The following is a 27753-nucleotide window of genomic DNA, read 5'->3' as shown; positions in this document are numbered from 1 at the left end:
ATGACAACAGGAGCTAGATTACTGGGTCCCTGCAAGGTTGATTGAGGCAGGTTCTTCATTGACTCGAAAATCGGGAAGGACATTGATGGGGTAGGTGTGTGGGTGTGCGTGAGCGCGCGCGCGCGCGGTAAAATAAAAATGTAAAAGCTATGTTCAAGACTGTAGCTCGGTGGTTCTCCATCTCGGTAACATGTTAGATTCACCCGCGCGATTTAGAAGTCTCCATGTCTAGGACATACGCCAGACCAATTAAATCAGAATCTCTGGGCTTCACTCTCTGCTTAAGTCTTTGCAGATGATTCCAACTGCCAAAGTTGCAAACCCTGTTTCGAGGAGGCAGGCGGAATTCTCACGACCTTCCCAAGATGGCGGCTATCCTACGCTTCCGTCTTTACGTGGGCCGGCAGGGGGCGGGCTTTCCCGTGGCGCGTGCGTGTAGTGGCTTTTCGCTCCCCGCTCCCTCCTCCTCTTTCCCCCGCCTCCATTTTGTTCGCGGACGCTGGGGACAGTGGGAGCAGATCCATTTCCGGGTTGGCAAAAGGGGCGGCGGCGGCGAGAGAGAGAGCTTGCCGGGGAGCTAGCAGGACGGGACGAAGCCGGAGCGGAGGTGGCGGCGGATTCGTTCCCGGGGCAGTTGCCGCCCGGTCGGGAAGAGGCCGAGGAGGCTGGGTACGTCGCTGAGATGACCGGCGGACCTGAGTGGGAGGGAGGGCTNGGGAGGCTGGGTCTGAATTCAGAGCCTGGAACGGGGCGTGGGCTATCCAAGTAGGGAGGAGTGGTCGGGAATTGGTGTGCGGCGAACGCGGACTGAAAATGGGAAGGAAGGTTACTGAGCGACAGGAAATAAGGGATCGTGAAGGGTTGGGTAAGGTAAGTGAGACGGCAGCTGGGAGTGAGAAACAACCGTGCGCCAAAAGGGAGATGGAGAGGGAGGACCTGTTGTGAACAGGTAATTAACAGGATGCTCCGAGTGAGGAGGCCACTGTGACTGACATTTTAGGGATTGAGTTGAGTGAAAACCAATGGCTCGGGATGATTCCGGAAACTGCCTACACTTAGAGGAATCTTGAAAGCGTTGGTTGAGAAAGAAGCAGAATTGAGTTAAAGGTTGTATTGAGAAGTGCTCAGTTGCGCAGGGGAGCAACGTAGAGTTGAGGGTTCAGATTGGAGTGGCGTGAAGTGAGGGAAGATGGAAATCTTAAAGTGTTAGACGCGGGCAGTGTGTCGTGAGTTACTGATCAGGAAGGAAAATTATTGAAAGAGAACGCTCGGGAGAGGAGCTGGAAGGAGCTGGAGTGTACTGGAGTTTGCGTTTTTAAAGGGATTTGAATAATCTGTTACTGCTTTGGGCTGCCCCAGGATCCACCTCCTTTTTCATGGTGCTGTTTTTGCCTCATTGTTTTCTGAATGATTTACGGAATGTTTTGGTGACTTTTATCTCCTCTTAGAAACCAAAAGAGAACCTCAGGGAATAAGGACTATTCTAGCATACCTGTGGATTTACTAAGTAACTTGGAGGCAAGTCGTTAAACTGTCTTCATGTTTTTTTCCCCTTTGAAAGACAGATTTGGTTCCTCTCTGCCTCTGAAACATTGTGTTAACTAAATGGGATCTTTTTATTTTTTTAAGTTTATTTATTTATTTTGAGGGGGAGGAGGGGCAGAGAGAGGGAGAGAGAATCCCAAGCAGGCCAGGCCCCTTTCGCAGAGCCCAGTGCAGGGCTTGAACTCAAATGGTGACATCATCCTGAGCTGAAATCAAGGGTCGGACGCTTAACCCCCTGAGCCATCCAGGTGGCCCTAACTGGGATCTTTAAAGTGGTTTGAAAGAAGTGACCTCTGAAAGCAAGATTGAGATATTGGTATTTAGAAGACCTGTTTTCTCAGTATCTTCTTCTCAGCCTTGCTGTGTTTGTTGTGCCAGGGAATATAGTTGGTTGTGATTTGATACATGTTCCAATTTTTTAACGCTTTTCAAAGTCAACTTTTAGTAGACCCAAATTTCGTATTACTGTGTTACACTGTATTGGCTACGGTCAAAGGCAAGTTCGAGCTTGGGTTGAACTGGAGGTTGATTGATGAAGAATGTGAGGGAATGCAGTGTTTTATTTTACTCTTGACAAACACTGACTTATCTCATGACCTCAGAGAATTCGCTGAAAAATAGTATTTTATTTAGTCGAGTCTTTTGCTTTGGTCCAGGCAGTTTGGTCCCATTACCAGGTGGTGGGGACAAATGTGCTTGTGGACAGTTTTAGCTTCTTTATTGTGAATACTTTGAAATCTTGACCATCCCAACTTTTTCTTTGGGCATCCTATTCTAAACACTTTGCCCATAGGTGAACGTATTTAATTTAGCTTAGAAGAAGTGTTCCTGAAAGTCTTGGCATTTCTGAGGTCTGACTGGGATTTGCTTAAGAGGGGGCAGTTTCCAAATCTACCTCATTCTTGATATCAGTAGTGTTTACTTTAGTTGGACCAATTAGTTATGTGATGTCAGCACAAAGGTGAAATGCAGGGCAAGGTGGAAGGTGTGGAGAGCAGTGGAGTTTTCAGGTTTTACTAATGGCTTTTAAGAAGGGAAGAGAGAAGTCCAGTTCTTGTTGAAGAGAAGATTGTCGGATGTTCTTTCTTGACCTCTTCACAGATTGGGAGAGTAATCTAGTGTACTTGTGTCTGTTTTTCCGTTGCTCTGAAATGATTGAAAATCTTGGGCTTTTGTTCAGGCTGTTTTTAGGCACACTATAGTCTTCTTACCCCAGCGAGAGCAGGAAGATCTTTGGGCTAAGAAGTATATAGTATATACTTATTTGGGGGTAAAAACCTGCTTAATATTACACTGTTATTTCAACCACAGGATATCTCTTTGGTTTGTTTTCCAGAGGGTTTGGAAATAAGTTATGGGAGCCCAGAGCTCTGGGGAGGCTTTTGGTATAGCCTGCTCTTCAACATAATGATTTTCCATTTATCCGATCCTGTCACGTTTTTCCATTGCTCTACTCGAGCCAGTTCCAGGTGGAAAATGGCAAAGAACACATTTTCCCCCCATCCTTCCTAGTCTCTGGTGGACATGTCATCTGTGTCACAGTTTGGTACCTTGGAAATGAAAGGATTCTTCACTGCTTTAAGTGGGGACGGTGACAGTAGCTGAGCTGGGTTCTCTGGGCCAGAGAATGGGCTCTGTCAGAGCAAAGAATAGTTGCAGAGACACAAACTGGGACCTTAAACTGTGACTAACATTTTGGCAACATGCTTCCCTTTGCCAAATAACTTCTTTTCTTCTGGAGTGTGATTGTTGATCTCCTTCTCAAAGTAAGCCCTTGTTGCTCCGGTGCTCCACACAGCTCCCGGGCAGAAGTTGGCAGAGTTCCGGTTGACTGACTGTCTCTTGAGGGATATGCCCCAGATTAGAGTAGATGGGGTGTTCCTTTCAAAATGAGGTTCATTGGCAGATCCTGAGAGCTGCTCTGCAGGGAAATGGAGACAGTGCTCTTTACTGAATGTTCTTGCACTCCCTTATGTTTCTTCTAAACCCAAACCTGTTTCTTATTCATCTGCTGATTAAATGCAGAATCATTGCCTCTGCCTAGCTTTCAAAGTCCAAAGCACTGGAGAGAGGGAGAGAAAATTTCCCACATCCCTCCCCATCCCCCCACTCCATTCTCCCTCTCAAGCCTTTTTAGCCCAGGGAACCACAGGCTAAATTCATGAGCACTTCTTGGTATTGTTATAGAGAGGTATTGAAAAAACTTAAAAAAAAAAAAAAGTATGTTGGGGCCCCTGGGTGGGTCCATTGGTTAAGCGTCTGACTTCGGCTCAGGTCATGATCTCATCTCACAGTTAGTGGGTTCAAGCCCCACGTCGGGCTCTGTGCTGACAGCTAGCTCAGAGCTTGGAGCCTGTTTCTGATTCTGTGTCTCCCTCTCTCTCTGACCCTTCCCTGCTCATGCTCTGTCTCTCTCTCTCTCTCTCTCAGAAAGAAATAAAACATTAAAAAAATGTATGTTTATTTCTGAGAGAGAGATACAGAGCACAAGTGGGGGAGGGGCAGAGAGAGAGGGAGACACAGAATCAGAAGCAGGCTCCAGGCTCTGAGCTGTCAAAACCGAGGCTGATGTGTTGCTCTAACTCAAGAACGGCGAGACCATGACTCGAGCTGAAGTTGGACACTCAACCGACTGAGCCACTCAGACGCCCCCAAAACAGTTTTTTTAATGTTTAATTTTTTTTAAAAAAGAGAGAGACAGACAGAGCATGAGTGGGGGGGGGGCAGAGAGGGAGAGAGAGAGAGAGAGGGAGACACAACCTGAAGCAGGCTCCAGTCTTGAGCTGTCAGCTCAGAGCCTGATGCGGGGCTCCAACTCAAAATCCATGAGATCATGACTGGAGCCTAAATCAGACACTTAACCGATTGAGCCACCCAGGTGCCCTGTAGAGGGGCATTTTAAAATGGTGAGTAGAACTTCATGGAGAAAAACCATGTTAGTAGGGAAATCAGGTGATTCATTTGCTGGTATCTGTGTCAGTCTTAAGATTTTGACTTAAACATCCAGAAAGAGCATTTGGAGACAAAGAAGTTATCAAACGGGAGAGCCAGGAGTTGGCTTCTTACTTGGTGTGTAACATGGCAAAGTTAGACAATTTAGAATAGCTATACACTGAGTACTTCGTTCAACTTAGTAAATACCATTGTTTTTCAGGGGATAATTAGTTGAAGATAACTGTCTTGGGATGGATTATGAAGATCCATTTCTTGCAGTCTCTGGCAATGGCCTTTGTTACATTGGAATCCGAAAAACAGATCCTCTCTCTGGTGGCTCTGGATTCAAGTTCCTCCTGCCATCGTTAGTCCAGAGTATTCTGTTCCTGATATGCAGGTTTGGGAAACGAACAGGTTCAGATCCAAAGTTTTTGACTCTGTTCCAGGGCTTTGATTGTGGTAACAAACAGGATTATTGGAGTTGTGTTTCATCTTGTCTCAGATACTTCTTTACTGAAGAATGTCTTAAAGTTTGGCACATCTGTTTATTTAAGGAATGTGTATAGATTTCCTCACCATTTTTAACTAGTTTTCAAAAAGTGTTTTTAGTTTTTTGAACTTTGTGGATTCAGATTAAGCTCCATTTAGATTTCAAGGCCCTTTGGTGAAAATACTTTGGTTTTAGTAAGTATTTATGATATTTCTTCCATGAAAATGCATTGACCTACTTTCTAAGCTTAAGAAATGCTGAATTCAGTAATCCCTTTTTTCTCCTAATAATCCCTTCTGACTGTGAAAACATTTTCCATATGTCTGGATTGGGACAATTAGTTGTAAAAAAGATGGAATTTTCTTTTTAAGATTTTCTTTTTTTTTTAATGTTTTATTTATTTCTGAGAGAGAGAGAGAGAGACAGTGTGAGCAGGGGAGGGTCAGAGAGAGAGGGAGACAAAGAATCCTAAGCAGGCTCCAGGCTCTGAGCTAGCTGTCAGCACAGAGCCAGACGTGAGGCTCGAACCCACGACCGTGAGATCATGCCCTGAGCCGAAGTTGGACACTTAACCAGGTGCCCCTGGAATTTTCTTCTAAAGTGGTACAATCTACGGGTGCCTGGGTGGCTCACCTGAGTGGCTCAGTTCATTAAGGGTTTGAGTTTGGCTCAAATCATGATCTCAAGAGTTGTGGGTTCAAGCCCCACGTTGGGCTCTGTGCTGACAGCTCAGAGCCTGGAGCCTGCTTCGGATTCTGTGTCTCCCCCTCTCTCTGTCCCTCCCCTGCTCACACTCTTATCTCTCTCTCAAAAATAAATAAACATTTAGAAAAATAATAAAATGGTACAGTCTATCTAGTATGGAGCAGGCTGTATGAGATTTGTGGATAAATGAATTGTTTTTCTTTTCACTTTCCCTCCTCCTGGTGCTTAGCTGGCAGGAAGGATATTTGTCATCAAGTCATTTAAACTCCATCATTGTCTTAGAAATAAGGATAGGATTGTCATTAGCAAATTTTATTAATTATATTTATGTTTTATTTAATTTTTTTTAAGTAGGCCTCACACCCACCGTGGAGCCCAATGCAGGCCTTGAACTCATGAGCCTGAGATTAAGACCTGAGTTGAGATCGAGAGTCAGGTGCTTAACTGACTGAACCACTCAGGCGGCCCATTTTATTTTTTAGTAATCTCTATACCCACGTGGGGCTTGAACTCACAACCCTGAGATCAAAAGTTGTATGCTCTTCTGACTTTTTTTTTTTTTTTTAAGTTTATGTATTTATTTTGAGAGAAAGAGACAGCATGAGCAGGGTATGGGCAGAGAGTGAGGGAGAGAGATCCTTTTGGAGCCTGCTTAGAATTCTCTCCCTCTTTCTCTGTCTCTCTCTCTCTCTCTCCTCTCTCTCTCTCTCTCCCCCTCCCCCCTCCCTCCCTCTCTTCCCTTCTCCCCCTCCCTCCTTCCCCCTCGCTCTCTGTGCCTCTCCTGTGTGCACATGCACACACTCTTTCTCTCAAATTGAACATAAAAAATAGAACGCATTCACATGTTCAAAATTCAAAAGTTCAAAAGAGTGTACATTGAATGTCTTATCCTTTATGCCTGTGTACTCACGAGGCCAGTGTGTCTTCCCAAGGGCAACTGATGTTCTCAGTTTCTTAAGATCCTTTCCAGACATAACATGTACATATAAAGCCTGTATATATATTTCTTGCATTTTCTTTTAAACCAATGTAGCACACTGTTAGTACTATCTGCATTTTTAAAAATCTTACTTTGGCAATCATTCCATAAAAGCAATAGCGATTTGGCACTTGCCATGTACTAGGAGACATTTTAAATATTTCCAGTTTTATACTGTTACCAATTATGCTCTAGTGAGTAACCATATGCATTTGCCCCTTTGCATGTGTGACTAATATCTGTAGGGTAAATTATAAGTAGAATTGCCAAAGCTGATGTGTTTTTAGCCCCGTTACTCATTTATTTGCCACGAATTTTTGAGCTCCTACTGTGTGACAAGCTCTGTGCCTGGCCATTCAACAAAACTGACTCAGCCTTTGCACTCGTACAGTTAACGGTCTGGTGGGGAAGACATCCATTAAACAATAATTAATTACTGTTTTGCTCTAAACACTGGAAACAGCTAATGGGAAGCCTAACCCAGGTTGATTGGGAAACATGGCAGTGAGGGAATGTCCCCAAGGAATTGACTTTTAAGGCTGACACCTAAGGGATGAGGGGCACACCAGTGACTGTGCTGGGTGAAGGGAATGGCAGAGATGAAGGTCCTGAGGAGGGAAAGAACATGGCTATTTTGAAGAATTGAAGGAAGTAAGTTCCAGTGTGTCTGGAGCTTAGGGAGTGAGAAGTAGAGAGGTAGGCAAGGTTTCAGGGACTGTGAGGTCTCCAAAAGCACCAGATAAATAACAGTGAATTTTGAGCCCAGTCTTTACAGGAGAAATTTTTGGTAGTCCTTTCCACAGCTGTTAATTTACTAGCGTTGATGCCGAACTCGTCAGTTTCTTCAAGAAGTCTGACGCTTGTACGATGGAATGTGTATTCTATAAGAACTTTCTTGGATAAAGGCGATTTTTAGTCTTGATTTCTTTTAGGTCTGGCAAATTAAACTTGTATGGCTGGATTAGGTCTTACAATTTTAGGATCTTGGAAATTGGTTTGGAGGTTAGTAATTATTGGGGAACCATTCTGAGATTATGGGAGATGATGAGTCTATGGCCATACCACCCTGAACACACCCAGTCGTGTCAGATTATGGGGATGATCAGATGGGTGGTTTGCCAGACCTGCTGTTTAGGAACAGAAAACCTATTTACTTCTCGAGACTATTGGCTGTTTTTTGTAAGCCTCATAGGGCTAGAGAGTGAGCACAGATGTTCTCATTATGAACTGGTGAATATAATACTCTGTCGTACCCGTCCGTCATCTAGGCCATATGTCTTAATACGACGCATAGCTCTTGTTGGACGTCCAAATGAATCAGTAGCCTGAGGGCTATTATAACTCTGAATATGTGAAAGCATTTTTATCTGCAAGTATATTGACTTTTGTTCAGAAATCACAATACTCTTGCTCAAAGCCCAGATGGTCTTGTTTGATTTAGTACCTTCCTTCTGTAATTGGATCAGCTTGCCCTGTTTTCATGGCCCAACACCGGTGAGCAAGGAATGAAAACGTGCAAATTTTTCTGGCATTTCAACGCAAAGCGTCTGTATATCTGATGGCTTTAGGGCATTAGAGTGAGAGAAGAGACGCCTCAACAATGAAAGTCACAGCTTTGTTATTAGATTATCTGTGGTGAGTCGGGGCTTAATATATTATCTTTGAAATGAGGAAGGACACTTCTCTCCGTGTGAAGTCTGGAGCATCTGTTTAAGTTTTCTTGCAGGCCTTTTCCAATGCAGACTGTTCTCACTGGATTTGCCTTCCTTCTGACTGTTCCCTTTATAGGCTTCTCTACTTGTATCTGTGGGGTGTGTGGACTGAAGCCTGCTGGGACATGGAAGCTGAGGCCTAGTAACATGAGACACAGCTAGCCTACAGGGATAGGAGCCATTTTTTGTCATCAATGTCTAGGCTGCAGCCTAACCTGCTAATTAACATTTTCTTAGAACTTGTAAAGAACAGTTTCTTAGAACAGTTTCTTAGAACTTGCCACAGATGTTGGGTGATATTTTTAAAGATGTTTTTAAATTAGTTGTGTTATATTGAAAATAAGACCTAAAAAAGGAGGTAAGGTAATTGATTTTAATATCTATCCCTTTATTTTTGTGCCTACCTTTGCAATTAATTTTGGTCATGATTTCCTCTAGTGGCCTCGAATTTCCTCACGTATTTGACCTGTGATAGAGTAAACTCTGGGGTGGTGAACATTGTTAGGTCACACCCAGGCTGTGGCAAGATTGAGGTCACATCAGGCAGCCTGCTTTCATTAGAGTTGGAGCTGAGATACAGGTTCTAGAATTAAGCATATAATGGCCTTCTCATTATTTAGTTGGTTTGGGACTTTCTTCCGTTTTTAACTACACTGGTAACGGATATGGTTCGGACCTTATGGTTTGAAATTTTGGTCAGTCTGAAGCTTGGTTTTGCTTATAAAGTGTTAGGATTTTTTGCCTTTTAGTACTTAAATGTTTGGAATTTTAAATTGAAATAGTAAGAATACCTAATTTAAATAGTCAAAGAGTCCTAGAAGACTTATGATTAAAAGAACAGCTGCTCCATTTCTCCTTATTTGTCCTCGGTCACTTTTAGTATTTTCAGTATTTTTTTTCTGATGCATATTATTTCCGTATTTTTCCATGGTATGCCTGTACTGTCATTTCTTGGTTTTTCCAGTCTTAGATATTATATACTGAAATTCTATTATGAAAGAAGATTTTGGGTTCTTTTTTAAAAGATTTTTTAACTTTAATTTTTGTCATAATTAAAAACTTTTTTTAATGTTTATTTTAGAATGGGAGAGACAGAGAGGGCAGCAGGGAATCCAAAGTGGGCTATGTGGTGATAGCGGAGAACCGAGTGTGCTCCTGAACCCATAAATCACGAGATCTTGACCTGAGTAGAAGTTAGATGCCCATCTGACTGAGCCACCCAGGCACCCCATTATATATTTTTAAAGTTTATTTATTTGAGAGAGAAAGGGAAAGAATGTGCGAATAGCAGAGGGGCAGAGAGAGTCGGAGAGAATTGAGCAGGCTCTTTGCTGTTAGCTTGGAGCCCTAGTGGGGCTCAGCCTCATGATCCGTGAGATCATGACCTGAGCTAAAATCAAGAGTTGGATGCTTAACCGACTGAGCCACCCAAGGACCCCAAGATTTAAAAAAAAAATGTGTGTGTGTGTGTGTGTGTGTGTGTGTGTGTGTGAGAGAGAGAGAGAGAGACAGAGACAGAGAGACAGAGACAGAGAGACAAAGGATCCAAACCAGGCTCTGCGCTGTGAGTGCAGAGCCCAATGTGGGGCTTGAACTCACAAATTGGGAGATCATGACCTAAGTTGAAATCAGATGGTTAGCTCATTGAGCCACCCAGGCACACCAGATTTTTTTTAAGTAAACTCTGCACCTAACATGGGGCTCAAACTCACAACCCTGAGATCAAGAGTTGCATGTTCCACCTGCTGAGCCAGCCAGGTACCCCTGATTTTTACATTCTTATACTGCTATCTATCCTCAGCTCTCTCTGCTACCTTCCCAATACAGTTCCATTATGTTTTTTTATTAAACCATTATTTGATATGTTTTTATATTATATATCAGGGTTCAATTAGAGAAACAAACCATTCTTGTTATTTCAAAGAGGATGTTAGATGCTTACAAAACCATTGGAAGATCATGGGAACATAGGTAAGGGAAAGCCACCTTGCAGGAATTCCAAACTGCTACCATTAATAATCTTAGCTATCTTAAACACCAAAGCAGGCAATTTGTAGAATATTGGAAACCTGCAAAACCACATGTCTGTCATTCATGGGAGGCCACATACCTCATTGCTACTAGAAGAGCAATAATGACATATACCTTTCTTACATCTTCTAGGTCTTGAGTGAATGACTCTGTACTGATGGAATTAATTTATTTATAACATGGGGCTCGAACTCCCTACCCTGAGATCAGGAGTTGCATGCTCCTCCAGCTGAGCCATGGGTCCAGTTGACCCATATGTACTATGGAATTTAAACCACAACCCTATTGACGAGGGATTCTGGGAAATGTAGTTCCCAGGTTTTCAGTCTCCCTTTACATCTTCCATGAGCCCAGAAAGGGAATAGAGGTAAATGTAACCTGAAGAAAAAAATTAACATCTAGTATGACTGTGTGTACTATGCTTATACAGTATTTCCTTATATATTTTCCCTTTGAATATAATAATTATCATTCTTTTTTTAATGTTTATATATCTTTGAGAGAGAGAGACACACACACACACATAGTGTCAGTGGGGGAGGGGCAGAGAGAGAGGGAGACACAGAATCTGAAGCAGGCTCCAGGCTCCGAGCTGTCAGTACAGAGCCCAACGTGGGGCTTGAACCCATGAACCATGAGATCATAACCTGAGCTGAAGTCGGCCGCTTAACCTACTGAGCCACCCAGGCGCCCCAATAATTATCATTTTTTTCTTTCCTTTTCTTTTTTCTTCCTTCCACTTGATTTATTATCAATTGCTAATTCATCCCTAAACTCTGATGAAAGTAAAAATCTCTTTTCAGTACAGATACATTAGGGGAGCCTCTTTGAGAGGCTTTATGAAAAAGGGTTCATTGGAGGTGGTGCATTTTTTTTGGGACTTGCATGTTTCTGCCTGCACTTTGGTTGGAAGTTGGACTGGATATAAAATATTATGTTAGAGATGGTATTTCTTTGGAAATTTTAAGCCTTGTTTTGTGGTCTTTTGACTTTCAGTGGTAGACTGTGAAGTTTGATGCTCTTCTGATTCTGGATTTTTTGTATGGGGTTTGTTTTTTCTCTGAAAGATTTGAGGATGTTGTCTTTACCCCAGGTATTCTGAAATACTATGATACATGACTGTGTACCTTGGTGTGACTGTTTAAAAATTCATCATCCTTGGCATTTAGTGGGCCTTTTCAGTCTGAAGCTTATTTCCATTTATCCTGGGAAATTTTCTTGTATTATATTTTTGGTAATGTATTCTTTGATCGTGATTTCTCTCCTTTCTCTTTCTGGGAACCCTTATTATCCAGATAGTGAAATTCCGACACTCGTCCTCTTAATTTTTTTTTCCCCTCATGAATTTGTCTCCTCCCCCTCCCCCATTCAGTTTTCAGATATTCTGAGATTTTTCTTCCGACTCTTCTGTTGTATTTTTAATATTGTTACTGGCATTTTAAATTTCCAGGAGCTCTTTTTGTTCCAGAATTTTATTGTTATTATTTAACGTTTGTTTACTTTTGAGAGTGAGAGAGACAGAGTGTGAGCAGAGGAGGGGCAGAGAGAGAGGAAGACACAGAATCTGAAGCAGGCTCCAGGCTCTGAGTGGTCAGCACAGAACCTTATGTGGGGCTCGAACCCATGAACCGTGAGATCATGACCTGGGGCAAAGGGTGATGCTTAACTGACTGAGCCACTCAGATGCTGCAGACTTTTATATATAAATATTTTCACACATTTTCAGGAATTCTGTTTTGTTTACTTTAATTCCTGTCTTTCTTGTCAAAGATTTTCTTCAAATGTCTGACAATTTTTGGCTCTTTATTTATTTATTATTTATTTAATATTTTTATTTATTTCTAGGAGAGAGAGAGACAGCGTGAGCAGGGGAGGGTCAGAGAGAGAGGGAGTCACAGACTGAAACAGGCTCCAGGCTCCGAGCTGGCAGTCAGCACAGAGCCCGACGCGGGGCTCGAACCCACGAACCGCGAGACCATGACCTAAGCGAAAGTCGGACGCTTAACCGACTAAGCCACCCAGGCGCCCCTTTTGGCCCTTTATTTTTAAGAATGGGGCACTAAACAGCTCTCAGTGTAAAGCCCTGGTTCATCAAGTGGTAGGCATCACTGGAGGGTGTATTGGCAGCTCATCATTCTCCTGGGAGAGGACTACTCCAGTCTCCTGCCTAGATAGGATAAGTCCAGCACTAGGTGTTTTGGAGCCAAATTGGGGAAGAGAGCTGAGGAGGAGGGTGGGGGTAGGTCTCATCGTTGAGTAGAAGTTAGACTTTCACTTGATCTCCCTCTTTTCAGTGTGGCTCTCCTGCCCTAACTGCTGTAACTGTTACAGGGAGCTGTAACTGCTCCCTTGGTTCAGAGGTTTCTGCCTGGCAGCATGGGCAAGGGAAAGAGGGAACCTCTTTTTTTTCGAGAGAGAAGGTGTAAATGAGTGAGGGACAGAGAGAGAGAGAGAGAAGCAAGGGTCACCCAAAGCAGGCCTCGTGTTTTTGTCCAAAGCAGGGTTCGGCTCACCCCAGACGGGGCTCGAACTCATGAATTGTGAGATCATGACGTGAGCTGAAGTCAGATGCTTAACTGACTGCACTACCCAGATGCCCAGAGGGTATCTCTTTCTTATACAGACTTTCAAGCAGTTCTCCTGTTTTAGCCCCTCCAAGGCCCCTTTGTCCAGAGGTACCAGGTGCCTTCAGTTTCTGAGCTTTTTCTGAGATTCTGTGGTGGGAATCTACTTTCTGCTGCAAGTGTTTAACTTTTTCCTTGCTGTGAATTATTTGTCCTCAGTGCCTGTGCTTTCCAGCTTCCAAAATTTTGTTGACATCTTTCTGCTGTTGCATCCTTTCCCATTTTCTTCTCCCATTTTTTTTTTTTTTAAGTTTATGCCTTAGAAGTAAATTCCTTTCCTGTCATTTTAATGGTGTTTCATGAGGGAACCAGCATATTCATCAGCTTTTCCTTGTTGCTTTCCATGCAGACACAATAGTGTTGGTGTAGTTGATTATTAATAACTCTTTCAGAACAATGTTCTTCAGACTTCCCTAATACCAAGGATTACTTAAGGTGCTTGTTAAGTATACAGATCGCCAGATCTCTCTGCTGAAAGATTTTTGACTTTAGTAGGTCTGGATTAGGGCCCAGGAGTGTGTGTGGTGTGTTCTAAACAAATGCCCTAACATGTGTCTTATCTTCAGATGAGTTTGGAAACTTTTAGAAGAGTCTTTTAAACCATTTATTGCTCCCAAGTCTCTGAGGCAAACTCCTTAGGCTCCACCTAGTATTGCTTTTGTATTCAGACTGTGTTTTAGGCTGTCTGGCTTTGGTCTGGATTTCTAAATTAGAATGTGTGTCCTTCATCTGATTAACTCCTCTCTTCTCTGGTTAAATGCTGGCTGACGTTAATAACTTTGGCCTTGTGTGACTCCCATTTTTTTAGCCAGCACTTCTAGACCCATTGGTTCCTGGCCTGTGTGGGCGAGGAGGAAATATTAGTTATGAACATTGGGCTACTCTCTGTATCATTTCGCTGTCCAAATCCATGAATCTGTTAATTTTTTTTTGGTGAAGTGGAAAATTGACATAAGGCCTTAAACAGATGTACTAATTATCTGCCTTGGACTAATACAGAATCATTTTTGGAGATGTTAAAGGATGTGATTTGAAGTTTGTCTGTGACTTTGATAAATGAAAGGGCACATTCTCGTCTCCTGTTTGTATTATGGATCCCTAAGGCCTAGAACCTGTAAGGCATCTGGGAAATGAGATGTTTGCAGCTTCTCCTTGGTTGCTGTGAATTGCTTGGCAGTCAGGAACAAATAGTAAATATCTTATAATGCAGAGGCCAAGGGTAGGATCCTAGGTCTTAGTTCTTGGAAATCTTGTGGCTCTTATTAGCTAAAATACAGCCTGAGAAAGTCATGTTGGCTCTGGCATCTTAGAGCTGATTTACATCCTCAGATGAACAGCTCCAGAGAAACAGCTCTAATACGTTTTGCAAGCTCCTCTTAAACAGTTTTGGTGAATGAAGCCACAAAAATGGTGCTAAATCTAAAGTGTTACTGTCTGCTAGATTATTGATCTCTGGCTATGTTACAAAGCACCACTTTGATCTATTACTGATTTATTGCAGTTGACTGTTTTCTGTATATGTTCTCCCACCTTTCCAATACTTCGGGGTTTTCAGGTTAATAGGATTTTCTCTTCACTTTGAGGGGTGTAGCAGGTTCTGGTGAGGTCATTCCCTGACCTCTGTTTAGGATAATTTTCAGACATTTAATTTACTCTTGATCTGGCATTAGTTAATCTCTAGCCATCTTTTTTTAATGAAGCCATTCTTTGCAGTTGTGGTTATTGAACTGAACACAAGAGTAGACTTCTCATTGATTTGTCATCATTTTAGATGAGAGGACTTGGCTCCTGGGTCGCCCTGTATCTGGGAATAACCTGTGGCACCTAATACATATTACATTAAGTAGTATGTGAATAAGTAGACTTCTGAGTTTAGGATTTTAGGGCTTTAAACAAATCTAGGACAAGAGGAAAGAGTCGTATTAGGGAAAAAGCTGTATCATGGGGATATGTATCTTGTTAGAGAAATTATGTAGACAGGATTTCCTCATACAGTTACTTATCTCTCTTCTGCCTCTTTCCTTTTCTCTTTCAGAGCGGTGTACTTCTTGTAACAGTGAAAAGTCATTGATGTCGAGAGTAAAAATCCAGCTTTAGTTGTAGAAGTTGTAGGATTTTCAGTTTAAATATTCACAGTGTGTATGTAATTTTTTTATTACGTGTTACAGATCAATCATATTTGCTGCATAGTTGGATTTCCATGATGGAAAATGCCCGCAGTTGGAAAAACGATTTTTCCCCCCTTCATGGAGTAACCTTGGAGTTTTAATTAATCCTGTCTCTATGCGTGATAGAAATCTGTTTCACCAGAGGTTTGACTGAATTGAATTTCTTTCAAAAAAAAATTTTTTTTGATGTTTTTTATTTATTTCTGAGAGAGAGAGAGTGAGAGACAGTGTGAGCAGGGGAGGGTCAGAGAGAGAGGGAGACACAGAATCCGAAACAGCCTCCAGGCTCTGAGCTAGCTGTCAGCACAGAGCCTGATGTGGGGCTCGAACCCACGAACCGTGAGATCATGACCTGAGCTGAAGCTGGACATTTAACCACCGGCTGTGCCACCCAGGTGCCCCTGACTGAATTGAATTTCAAGGGGAAGGTAGCACCTTTTCCATTGAGAGAAGAGGGCTGTGGATTATTTTTAAACTGTATAAAGCCTTTTTTCCCTGTTGGTGGGAGGGTGGTAAAATATCTGTGACATGAAAGTTATTCTAGTCTGTTTCCTTGTATTTTAGAGAAACTTTAGTGGAAACCCTCCACTGTATTCTATCCTAGAACGTATGAAGGCGTGTTCATAATTCTGTGTTGACATCAGTTCCCACGTAATTATAGGAACCTGTTGTTCGTTAGTCTCCTGGAGTGGCATGTGAATACTCTTAGGTAGCTCCTGGCACTTCTCCCATGTTGGAGTTCTTTGGTTTGGGAACTGGATGCCATTGTGTTTACCGTGGTAATGAGCTCCTACCTCGCCATACTGTCTGTATTGCTTTTCAGGAGCAAAATGGAAGGGCAGGCAGATTACCATCAGGTGATTTTTAACCCTGGAAAGCTTCCAAGTTAGTATCTAGGTCCCTAGCTCTGCTTAAGAGATCAAGTACAGTCTTTGAAATTAATGAGATAACTGATTGATCTTGTTTACTTTGGGAATGAAACAGCTGGTCTAAACTTCTTCGATATAGACATGTTGGATGGAGAAGGGTACTACCTTTAAGGGATTTGGAGAATGGCCTGTAAGGCCTAGATTTCATCTTCTAGCACTCTTATCTGTATTTTGTTCTAGCTACCCTGGCTTTCTTACTAGTTCTCTGACATGACAAGCTCATTCTCATCTCAGGGACCTTTTACTTGCCGTTTTTAAATTCTTTTTGGAATACTCTTCCTCCAGATGGTCATAGGAGTTGCTGTGCTCCTGAAGAAACTTCTTTGTGGAGAGCTGGCCCCCCTCCCTGCAACCCCATCTAAGAGAACACCCCATATCATACTCCTAGTTTCAGCCTTTCTGATTCTTTCTCTCTCTTTTTTTTAAATTCTTTTTTATCAGTAACTGAGATAGTAGATTATACTTGTTTCCTCATTTATCTCTTCTAGAACATAAGCCTCTAGAACTGGGTTTATCAACCCCAGCATTATCGACATTTTGGGCTAGATGATTCTTTGTTGTAGGGGGCTGTCCTATGCATTATAGAATGTTTTCTGTCCACTAGAAGTCAGTAGCACCCCCCCGGCCCCAGTCATGACAGTCAGAAACGTCTGTAGACATTGCCAAATGTCTCCTGAGGGACAAAATCATTCCAGCTTAGAATCATTGTTATAGAACAGTGCTTTGACTCCTATTGAATGCTTTAGAAATATTTACTAAGGGACGTCTGGGTAGCTCAGTTGGTTAAGTGTCTGGCTGTTGATTTCAGCTCAGGTCATGATTTCACGGTTTGTGGGTTCAAGCCTCACATTGGGCTCTGTGCTGACAGTGTGGAGCCTGCTTGGGACTCTCTCTCTCCCTCTCTCTCTCTCTCTCTCTCTCTGCATGCTCTCTCTTCTCTCTCTCAAAATAAATGAATAAACTTAAAAAATATTTATTGAATGGATCAAGTGATGGGTGCTTAATAAATATCACTGGGTGGTAGGTAGATGAATTCATGAATGATTGAATTTAGCAAGTTAAAAAAGTTTCAGGGGTGCCTGGGTGGCTCAGTCAGTTAAGCGTCCGACTTCTGCTCAGGTCATGATCTCACAGTTTGTGGGTTTGAGCCTCGTGTTGGGCTCTGTGCTGACAGCCAGCTCAGAGCCTGGAGCCTGTTTTGGATTCTTTGTCTCTGTTTCTCTCTGGCCCTCTCCTTCTCTCTGTCTCTCTCTCTCTGTCTCTCTCTCTCTGAAATAAATAAAACATTAAAAATTTTTTTCGAACAACTGAACTACACACAGTCTCGCGTTTCTTTCCTCTGTTTTATTGATATTCATTCTTTTTTCTCTTCCTGGTACATTGTCCATCCTTTACATCTTTTTTCTACCACTCTGACTTGTTTGCTCTTTCAGACAGTGCTACTCTTAAATTTAGTTTTGTTCAGTTCAACACGTTACTGCTGAACACTTTGTGCTGTAAAGTAATAAAAAAAACTATAGAAAGATGCAGTGCTGTCTGTGCTTAAGAGCTCATTGGGTTAGGGGTGCGTGCAACTCTCGATATCAGGGTTGTGGGTTTGAGCCCCATGTTAGGTATGGAGATTACTTACAGATAAAAATCTTTATCTTAAAAAAAGCTCATTGGGTTGAAAGGACATAGATATATGAAATGTTCCTCTAAATTTAATTCTTAGTTCAGAGTAATGTCTACACTGGTACTGATGGGCCAACATAGGTTATTTGAGTCACTACTTAAGTGCTTATCAGAATGGGGTGAAATTGCTCATGAATTTGGAATCTAGTTTCAACAAAAATCTATATTCACTTTTTTTTTTTTTTACGTTTATTTATATTTTGAGAGAGTGAGACAGAGTGTGAGCGGGGGAGGGTCAGAGAGAGAAGGAGACACAGAATCCGAAACAGGCTCCAGGCTCTGAGCAAGCATCCAGCACAGAGTCTGACGCAGGGCTCGAACCCACGAACCGTGAGATCATGACCTGAGCCAAAGTCGGACGCTCATCCAACTGAGCCATTCAGGCGCCCCTATGTATTCACTTTTTACTTTATTTTTTTTTTTTTAAGTAGGTTTCATGCCCAGTACAGAGCCCAGTATGGGGCTTGAGCTCAAGACCTGAGCTGAGATCCAAGAGTCAGATGCTTAACCAACTGAGCCACCCAGGTACCCCTACTTTGTACTTACTGTTAATTTGTTGCAGTTACCCTTGGTTTCTTGCTATTCTGTTTTGCCTAAAACCTGGTTGGGAAATAATACAAAATGGAGTTCATTTTGAACTTCTATAAATGTTTGTAGGGTTTGTTGTGTGGTTATGAATATTTGATTCATCAATAATATCTGTGCTTGGAAAGTCTTGCCACCTACCTACCTGAGTTATTGAACCACATTAGGCAAGGTTGTAGTTCCTTCTGGCTCAGATTAAAGTACACCAAACAAAAACTGCATTCTGCAGTATGTGATTTTCTTCGTCTCAGCTGTGCTTTGAACTGTTGGATCAGAAGAATTCCATTGAGGGGAATGTCTAGAACCTTTCCTCTTGAAGACACAACTAACTCTTTTCTTCAGATGATCTAGAGACAGAGTAGGCAGAGTATCTTGAAATTTCTCTTTAATCTATCTCTCTGCTTCTTTATACTAAGGAGACGTTTAATAGGATAGTAAAGAATTGAACATGTTTTAAGAAAGGAGAGAGAAGGGTGCCTTCTGGCTCAGTTGGTAGAGCATGTGACTCTTGATCCTGGGGTCGTGAGTTTGAGCCCCGCGTTGGGCATAGAAAGTACTTAAAAAGAATTTTCTTATTGACATCTCAAATTCATATATATTTAACTGGTTCTTGTAAGGCAGAAGGTAAGGCTCTTGAGACTTTGTTGAGGGAGGCAGCCAACTTTTTAAGGTCAGTTTTTTCCTTCCCTTGTGGGATTTTGTTGGGTACTTTAGCGCAAAAACTGTAATTTACTAGGTAATCAAAGCTGAGATGAAAGGAGAGTGCTGTTACCTAAGCTCTCTCAGAACACAAGTATGTGGCATTAAGATTTAGAATTAAAAAATCATTTTTCTTTTAAAAATGACTTTAATTGAGACTTGAAGTTCTCTTTTAATGTTTATCCATTTTTTTGATAGATTGTGAGCAGGAGAGGGGCAGAGATAGAGTGGGACAGAGGATCTGAAGTGGGCTCTGTGCTGACAGGAGCACAGAGCCCGATGGAGGGCTCAAACTTAACAAACAGTGAGATCATAACCTGAGTCAAAGTCAGATGCCCAACTGATTGAGCCACCCAGGTGCCCTGAAACTTGAGTTTTATAATAACAGAATGCCGTTTCAGTAAAGGCCCCAAATGGTAGTAGTAACTAGAATATCTCTGAGATCATTTTAAATATATGAAAATAGCAACAACTAAATTAGATTCTTCACTTATCAAATGTGATTCTTCACTTATCAAATGTGAAAGGTTGATGTCTTTTTTTTTTCCTCCTTAGGGAGAGAGAGAGAATCTTAAGCAGGCTCCACGTCTAACACAGAGCCCAAGCTCAGTGCAGGGCTCAATCCCATGATCTGGGATCATGACCTGAGCTGAGATCAAGAGTTGAGTGCTCAACTGACTGAGCCACCCAGGCGACCCTAATTTTTTTTTTTTTTTTTTAAGTAGGCTCCAAACTGAGCATGGAATCCAGTGTGGGGCTTGAACTCACGACCCTGAGATCAAGAACTAAGCTGAGATTAAGAGTTGGACATTAACTGAACCATCCAGGGCCCCTAATAGCAACTCAGAATTTTTTTTTAAGATCTTATTTTTAAGTAATTATACCCAACATGGGGCTCAAACTTAGAATCTGGAGATCAAGAGTCTCTTGTTCTACTGTTTAAGCCAGCCAGGAGCCCCTTCGATGTCTTTGTACTCAGGAAGTCTCCTGCTCTTAAAATGTAGGAATATGTATTTGGAATGAAACATTAGGAAATTGAATAGAAAAATAGGTTTTGTCTTTTGAGGAACAGAAGAGAGTGCTTTTTAAAAGTGCATTGCTTGAGTTTTATGAAGACTTATCTCTGAATTCTGTGATAGATTTGACATCAGAAAGATTTGAAATAATGCTTTCTGATCTTGATTTAAAAGAAACGGACTCCTGAGGATGTGAACAAAAAGCTTATTCTGTCATGGTTTTTAAGGTAGAAGGGCTTAAGATGGGAATGAGAACTGGTTATGTTGATGAACTGGAGGCAGCCTCACGATATTTCTGAAAATCAAGGACTCTGGAGAACACAGATGGTGAGGTTTGGTAGTTCTCATTTAAAAGATCAGAAAGGAAAGGCTTAAAATTTTGTAGAGAACCCTCTTTTTAGGTTTAGGTTTAGTCTCAGGAATGCTAGTTTTTAAAAATTGCAATAGACAGTGCTTTTAGAAGGGGTGGAATTTGTCCTCTGATTAAAAGTACCTGGTCACAGGGCGCCTGGGTGGCTCAGTCGGTTGAGCGTCTGACTCTTGATTTCGGCTCAGGTCGTGATCCCAGGGTCTTGGAATTGAGACCCAAGTGGAGCTTGTTTAAGAGTCTTTCTCTCCCTCTGCCTCTCTCCCCTGCTTGTACATGCACACTCGTACATGCTCTCTTTCTCTAAAAAAATAATATAATAATTAATAATAAAAAATAAAAGTAGTTGGTCACTAAAACTTGTTACTCTGTCACAAAACTTTATGTACTGTTTTTGGTTCACTTGTTTTTAACTAAAAGTTCTCAAAGTAGACCCTCTGCCTTGGATTAGTGATTGCTATTCATCTTAAACTAGTTTGAATAGGCTTTTGGAGATTTTCAGGAGAAGGAATGTTGTATTAATGTAAATTTACTTAAGTTGGGCTGTTCTTGGGAAACCTAGAGAGAGCTGCTTGTATTCTGTTAATAAAATAGAAATTTGTAGTGGGTTAAACTTTCATTGGGGGAAAATAGCAAAAAATTGTTAAACCAAACCAGTTTCTAGTGCAAATATTTTCCATGGTGATTAATGAAATAGCAGATCAGAAGAGCTAGGTTTGAGTCCTAATTCTGCAGTGTACTCCAGAATGATCTTGGGCAGTTGCCCTTAGATCAGTCTTTTGCTCTAATGTGCGTGCATGTAATTGTGCCCGGTCCTGGAGCCCATTAGTGTCTTCACCTGTAAAATGGAAAACAGTGGTATTCTCCCATTGCGTATCATTGTGTAAATGTCAAGAATAGGAGCATGTCACGCATGCAGTCTTTATGGAGGCAGAAGAAAGGTCGACAGGCACTGCTGGTTGTCAACACAAAAATCTGTCACTTCATGAAGGTGATTTTTTTAATGGATCTATCTTGCAATTGGAGTTTGAATTGAGCCTATTTTAAAAGATGTCTGTAGGGGCGCCTGGGTGGCTTAGTCGGTTAAGCGTCCGACTTTCGCTTAGGTCATGATCTCGCGGTTCGTGGGTTCGAGCCCCGCGTCGGGCTCTGTGCTGACTGCCAGCTCAGAGCCTGGAGCCTGTTTCAGTCTGTGACTCCCTCTCTCTCTGACCCTCCCCTGCTCACGCTGTCTCTCTCTATCTCTCCTAGAAATAAATAAAAACATTTAAAAAAATTAAAAAAAAAAAGATGTCTGTAACTTTGTAATTAATATACGTGGCCTTTTCCAGTGAATTCCTTTATAAAAAAGATTTGCCTTGCCAGAAAAGCACTGTTTTGCCTAATAAACGATGCTCGCTCACTGTAAGGCTTAAGGTTGTTTTTCTAGATCATTTCTTTGTAGCATGTAGGTTGGATCACCTGTGGATATGAAAAGAATTAGAGATTTGTCTGAATCTCTTTTCTAGGTCATTCTAGGAGACCATTTCAGTCATGGCAATGACAAAGGTAGGTAGAACTGGAAACTCGGAAAAGGCAGGAATTGAGGTGACCAGAATTAGTTGAAAATGTTTGCTTCTGAATAGATTATTATTTTTTCTATTATTTTCTGTTAGCTTCTAATTTTTCCTTAACTTTATTTATTTTGAGAAAGGACATTGGGGGGGGAAGGGGAGAGAGAGAATCCTAAGCAGGCTCCACACAGAGCCCAACCTGGGGCTCCATCTCCCAAACCGTGAGATCATGACCTGAGCTGAAATCCAGAGTCAGACACTTAACCCACTGAGCCACCCAGGCGCCCCTGCTAGCTTTTTAAAAGAATGCTTTGGGGGAACTGTCAGAATGAACCCAGAAAATTCCAATAGAAATTTTTTTTCATCTTCATATCTTTGTTTTAAATTTGATGCCCCCCCATTGTAGTTAGATCATGAGGATTTACTATTTTGATCAATTTTTTTTAATTAAAAAATTTATTTTAAAGGCAAGCAGGGGAGGGGCAGAGAGAGAGGGAGAGAGAGAATCCCAAGTAGGCTCTGTCTGCTCTGTCAGCACAGAGCCCGATGCAGGACTTGAACCCACAAATTGTGAGATCACAATCTCAGCCATAACCAAGAGCCAGATGCTTAACTGACTGAGCCACCCAGGTGCCCCTATTTGATTAGTTTTTTAAAATATTTTCCTTTTTTTTATTTTTTAGAGAGAGTGCAAGTGGGGGAGAGGGGCAGTGGGAGAGAGAGAGAATCTCAGGTAGGCTCCATGTTCAGCGTAGAGCCTGGCACGATGCTCCATCTCACGGCCCTGGGATCATGACCCAAGCTCAGATCAAGAGTCAGGTGCTCAACCGACTGAGCTACCCAGGCGCCTCTATTTTAATCACTTTTTAAAGCCTAGTATGTTAGAGCCCTGGCAAAGAAAACTAGACTTAGCTTTGGAACCAGAAATGAGGAGGTGTTTCCCTTGGAGAGCAGTTACCTGCTTAATTCTTGAAGTGAGTTCAGACACCATTCCCCATGGGAACCATCTAGCCAGAGTACTGTCCAGTTCTTTGTGATTCGAGCAAAAAGCTCTGCTGGGCATCCAGCCTATAGTGGCATTACGGGAAGGGTTGGGATTTTGAAGACCTTCACAGTCGTGTTTCTGATCAAATTCTACCTACCTCTAAAGATTCTTGGCTTTTTAGAACCTTTGAAATATTTACTCTTTCTTTTCGTCATTGAGGAAGTGTTTAAATGGTTTTGGAGAGCATTGAGAGAAGTGTTAGGTGGTATCTTTTATTCACAGGGAAATTTTGGTCACCCTTGTAAAGAGTTCAGAACCAAACCTCCTCGGTGGATTGCCATGCTGGTACACATGGTCTCTTGTCTGTGCTAGGGGCTGCTTGTGAAATTTCTTGGGCCCTAATCTAATCACCTTGCTTTTCTGGAAGCAGTTTTTCCATGGATTAATTGGTGAAGTTGATTACCCTGTCTTGAACCTTTCTTGTCATCTGTAAGTTGTGTTCTCAGTACTATTATTATTTTGCCTTTGATTTGGGGGGAGAGAGGGTCAAGAAGTGGGATTTCCTTGGGACAGTGTTTTGGGGGAGTTTTGCTCTTGAGTTTTGGTTAATATCTTAGGATAAGACAGTTCTCTGGTTTTAATCTTATTTGTAAAATGAGGATCACTTACAGACTGTAATAATTGGGGGACAGCCATATAGTTTTTTTGAGTGTGTGACCTGAGAAGGGGCTAAAGTCTCACATGGTATTTATGCTCTGATCAGATTCCAAGGATGTGACTATACTGGGAGTCAGTAAACCAGCCCATGAGTCAGATCTGGTCCATGGTCTGTTTTTATATGATCTATAAACTAAATGGTTTTTATGTTATTAAAAAGTAAAAATGTAGTTTTAAAATGTAAAAATCAAGAGTGAAAAGATAGGCCACAGACTGGGAGAAAATATTTGCAAAAGATACATCTGATAAAGGACTGTTACCCAAAACAGACAAAGAACTCTTAAAACTCAACAATAAGAAAACAACCTTATTAAAAACTGTGCAAAAGACCTGGACAGGCACCTCACCGGAAAAAATATACAGATGGAAAGTAAGCATATGAAAAGGGGCTTCATTCATGAAAGGGTAACTTCATTCGTACCAGGGAATTGAAAATAAAAGCAGTGAGATAGTGCTGCTACACGCTTATCTAAAACACCGACAGCACCAAATGCTGTCAGGGTTGTGGAGCAGCAGGAACTGTCATTCATTGCTGGTGGGAATGCAGAATCATTCACTTGGAAGACATTTAGGCAGTTTGTCATCCAGTGTAGCTCTTAGCATGTGATCTGGCAGTCATACTCAGTGGTATTTACTCAAATGAGCAAAAAATTTATGTCTACAGTAAAACCTGTACAAGAATATTTATTTATAGCAGCTTTATTCATAATTATTAAAACTTGGAAACAACCAAGGTGTCTTTCAGTAGGTGAATGGATAAACAAGCTGTTGTACATGGAGACAATGAAATATTATTCAGCACTAAGAAGAAAGCTATCAAGCTATGAAAAGGCATGGAGGAAACTTAAATACATATTATTAATAGAAGCCAATCTGAAAAAGGCTACATATTATATCATTCCAACTATATGACATTCTGGAAAAGGCAAAACTATGGAGACAGTAAAAAAAAGACCAATGGTTAGGGGGAAAGGAGGGATAAATAGGCAGAGCACAGATTTTTAGGGCAACGAAACTATGCTGTATGGTACAGTGGTTTGTAGTTGTCATTATACATTTGTCCGAACACAGAAAAATATATGTCTTTGGGGTCCCTGGGTAGCTCAGTCACTTAAGCGTCTGACTTTGGCTCAGGTCATGATCTCACAGTCTGTGAGTTTGAACTTCACATTGGGCTCTGTGCTGACAGCTCGGAGCCTGGAGCCTGCTTCAGATTCTGTGTCTCCCTCCCTCTCTGTCCCTCCCCCCTCCATTTCAAAAATGAATAAACATTAAAAAAAAGAAAGAAAGTACACATTGACAGGAGTAAGCCCTAATGTTAACTATGGACTTTAGGTGGTAATGAGGTGTCGATTGTATCAGATGGTTCACTGCAGGATGTTGATAACAGAGTGTGCGTGGGGGAGGAACGGGGACATATGGGTACTCTCTGTACTGTCTGCTCAATTTTGCTGTGAACATAAAACTACTCTTTTTCTTTAATGTTTATTTTTGAGAGAGACAGAGTGCAAGTGGCGGAGGGGCAGAGAGCAAGAGGGAGACACAGAATCTGAAGCAGACTCCAGGCTCAGAGCTGTCAGCACAGAGCCTGATGCAGTGCTTGAACTCATGAGCCATGAAATTGTGACCTGAACAGAAGTCGGACGCTTTTAACTGACTGAGCCGCTCAGGTGCCCCTAAAACTACTCTTAAAATTTATTAAAAATTTTTTGTCAAGATAAAGTCAAAGAATAAAATGTGACAGAGACCGTATGTGCCCTATAAAGCCTAAAATATTAACATTTCTTTCCTGACCTTTTACGGAAAAAAATTACCAAGCGCTAGACTATATCACAGAAGAACTAGAAGAGGAGGTGCTTAGTTTCTCTCTGGTGTCATGCCCGGTCCCGTAAGTCTCCTGAGTACTCAGTGTCTCTGATGGCAGAGTTGTTCTTAAGAATTTCCATTTCATTTGCAGGTATATGAGTGACCCAAAGCTGCAAATTAAAACGGAGAGAAAGCAGTGCCAACCGCGAGCAGGGCAAGGATGCCAATTCCTCCCCCTCCACCGCCCCCTGGTCCTCCTCCACCTCCCACTTTTAATCAGGTACGTACTGTTTCCACCTGGCTATCTCAAAACCTTCAAGGATACTTAGGGCTTCCTGGTGTAAGACAGAGTACTCAAAGACACGTGGCATAGAAGGATGGAGACCAAGTGAATGAAGTCTGTCCTCATTAACTAGTTCTGATTCCTAAATGGTTCTCTTAAGACCGTAATGGCTTATCTTGTTTTCTGATTCAGTGTAAATGGAGATTTGGACAAGTGGCATCAGAATAGGAACTAGTCTTTTGCCCCAAAACTATTCTACAAACATTTCTCTGGCATTGTTGAGAAAAAGGGTGGCAACTCCTAGTGGTTGTTTCTTGCTACTGTTTCATCTCCTTTTCTTCTACTCCAAACCAGTTCGTCCTAAGGCCAAGTTCATTAAGTTTACTACACCATCAAAAAAGAAAGGAGTTTCTGGAAAATATTAACAAGAAGACTTAAAGGTTTGATCGCAGTAGGAAAAAAAGCAGTGTGGCTTCTGAACTGAAGAGGCAACCACTTTTACTATATGTGGATTGTGATATCTGGTGTTATATAAGAAAGAAGCAACTTGGGTGCTTTATCTCATTTATTTATGTACTTACTTACTTTCTTTAGATTTTTAAGTAATTTTTACACCCAACGTAGGGCTAGAACTCAAAACCCCAAGATCAAGAGTTTCATGTTCTACCAACTGAGCCAGCCAAGTGCCTCTGCTTTATCTCATTTTTGTAAAATTTCAAAGCAATAGTAACTTGAGGAAATTAATATCTTGGGTGTGTGTGTGTGTGTGTGTGGTGTGTGTGTGTAACAGATGAGAAATAGTGCCCTAAAGTGTCGGTGTATGTGTGTTTTAGGTATTTAACAGATGAGAGGTAGTGCCCTAAAGAGGAAAAGTGACTTCTGTAGCTAATTTATTTTAGAAGCAGGACTAGAGTTCACGTCTGCCTACTTGTTATTTTCTGTAAGTTCTGGTTTTCAGACATTTTGTTTGAGGATATGTATGAACCCTCTTTCTGGATGAAATTTTATGTGGAAGCCCAATAAGTGAAATGGATAAAAGCAGAGCTGCTCTGGTCTTAGTGGAATTCGAGGACCCAAAGTATATCTTTGGATTTGTTTAACTTCTTGGGTTACTTCCCTGCATCATGGTATCTTAGTCATTTACTCAGTAGCCTTTTGTTGGGGGCATACTTCGTGTCATAGACTTGGCTTGCTATACGACTTAGAAAATCCAGATAATTTTACTCTATACTTCTTTCTGTATTGCTTGACTCTTTCCCAATAAGATTTATTTAAAAAAATTTTTTTTAATGTTTTTATTTCTAAGAGAGAGAGAGACAGCGTGAACAGGGGAAGGTCAGAGAGAGAGGGAGACACAGAATCTGAAACAGGCTCCAGGCTCTGAGCTAGCTGTCAGCACAGAGCCCGATGCGGGGCTCGAACCCACGAACCGTGAGATCATTACCTGAGCTGAAGTCAGACGCTTAACCGACTGAGCCACTCAGGTGCCCCTGAGATTAATTTATATAATTGGAAGAGAGGGAAAACATGCAGATAAGAAAAAAAAGCAAATAAAAGTAATCTGTAATACAGTTGCCCAGAAAGGACAATTTCTGTCTTCAAAGGCTCCCAGCACAGTGGGTGAGACAGACAAGTCAGCAGGCAAATTCCGTGCTTCGTAGAGATAAATGAATCCACAAAGAAGCAGGCCTCACCTACTGGCTCTGGAGGGAATGTAGGGAGTCAGAGAAGGCTTCTAGCCAGGAGGTGAAACTTGAGTGGAGTCTTAACAGATGAATAGCATTTAGCCAGAAAATGAAGAGTGAGGGCAGGCACTTGGTATTGAGGAAGTAGAACAGAAGGGTGCTGATGTGTGCAAAAGCCAGGATTGGATCATTGCTGGAGGGCGTGGTGGGAAATGAAGCTAGAGGCACTGGCTGGGGGTTTGGATTTTTTTTTACCAGGCAGTGAC

General features: G+C 41.8%; 1 protein-coding gene across 2 annotated transcripts in view; it reads left to right on the top strand.

Moving 5' to 3' along the window:
• The first annotated feature begins 467 nt into the window (after window positions 1-467).
• Window positions 468-27753, top strand: part of WIPF2 (WAS/WASL interacting protein family member 2) — a 50629-nt gene continuing 23343 nt past the window's right edge. Inside the window, exons 1-2 of one of the 2 annotated variants that reach the window (XM_077779175.1) lie at window positions 468-669; window positions 25671-25799. In XM_077779175.1, the coding sequence (XP_077635301.1) occupies window positions 25740-25799 (60 nt within the window). In that variant the 5' untranslated portion in view covers window positions 468-669; window positions 25671-25739. Of the gene's footprint in view, window positions 670-819; window positions 871-25670; window positions 25800-27753 lie in introns of those variants that run through there. The other variant, XM_077779176.1, reaches the window with a different exon arrangement.

This window comes from Crocuta crocuta, unplaced genomic scaffold, assembly GCF_008692635.1.
Source record: "Crocuta crocuta isolate KB4526 unplaced genomic scaffold, BGI_CrCroc_1.0 scaffold68, whole genome shotgun sequence".
NCBI lineage: Eukaryota > Metazoa > Chordata > Mammalia > Carnivora > Hyaenidae > Crocuta > Crocuta crocuta.
Note: the sequence above shows the minus strand (reverse complement) of the source record. Positions and strands in the feature narration are given on the sequence as shown.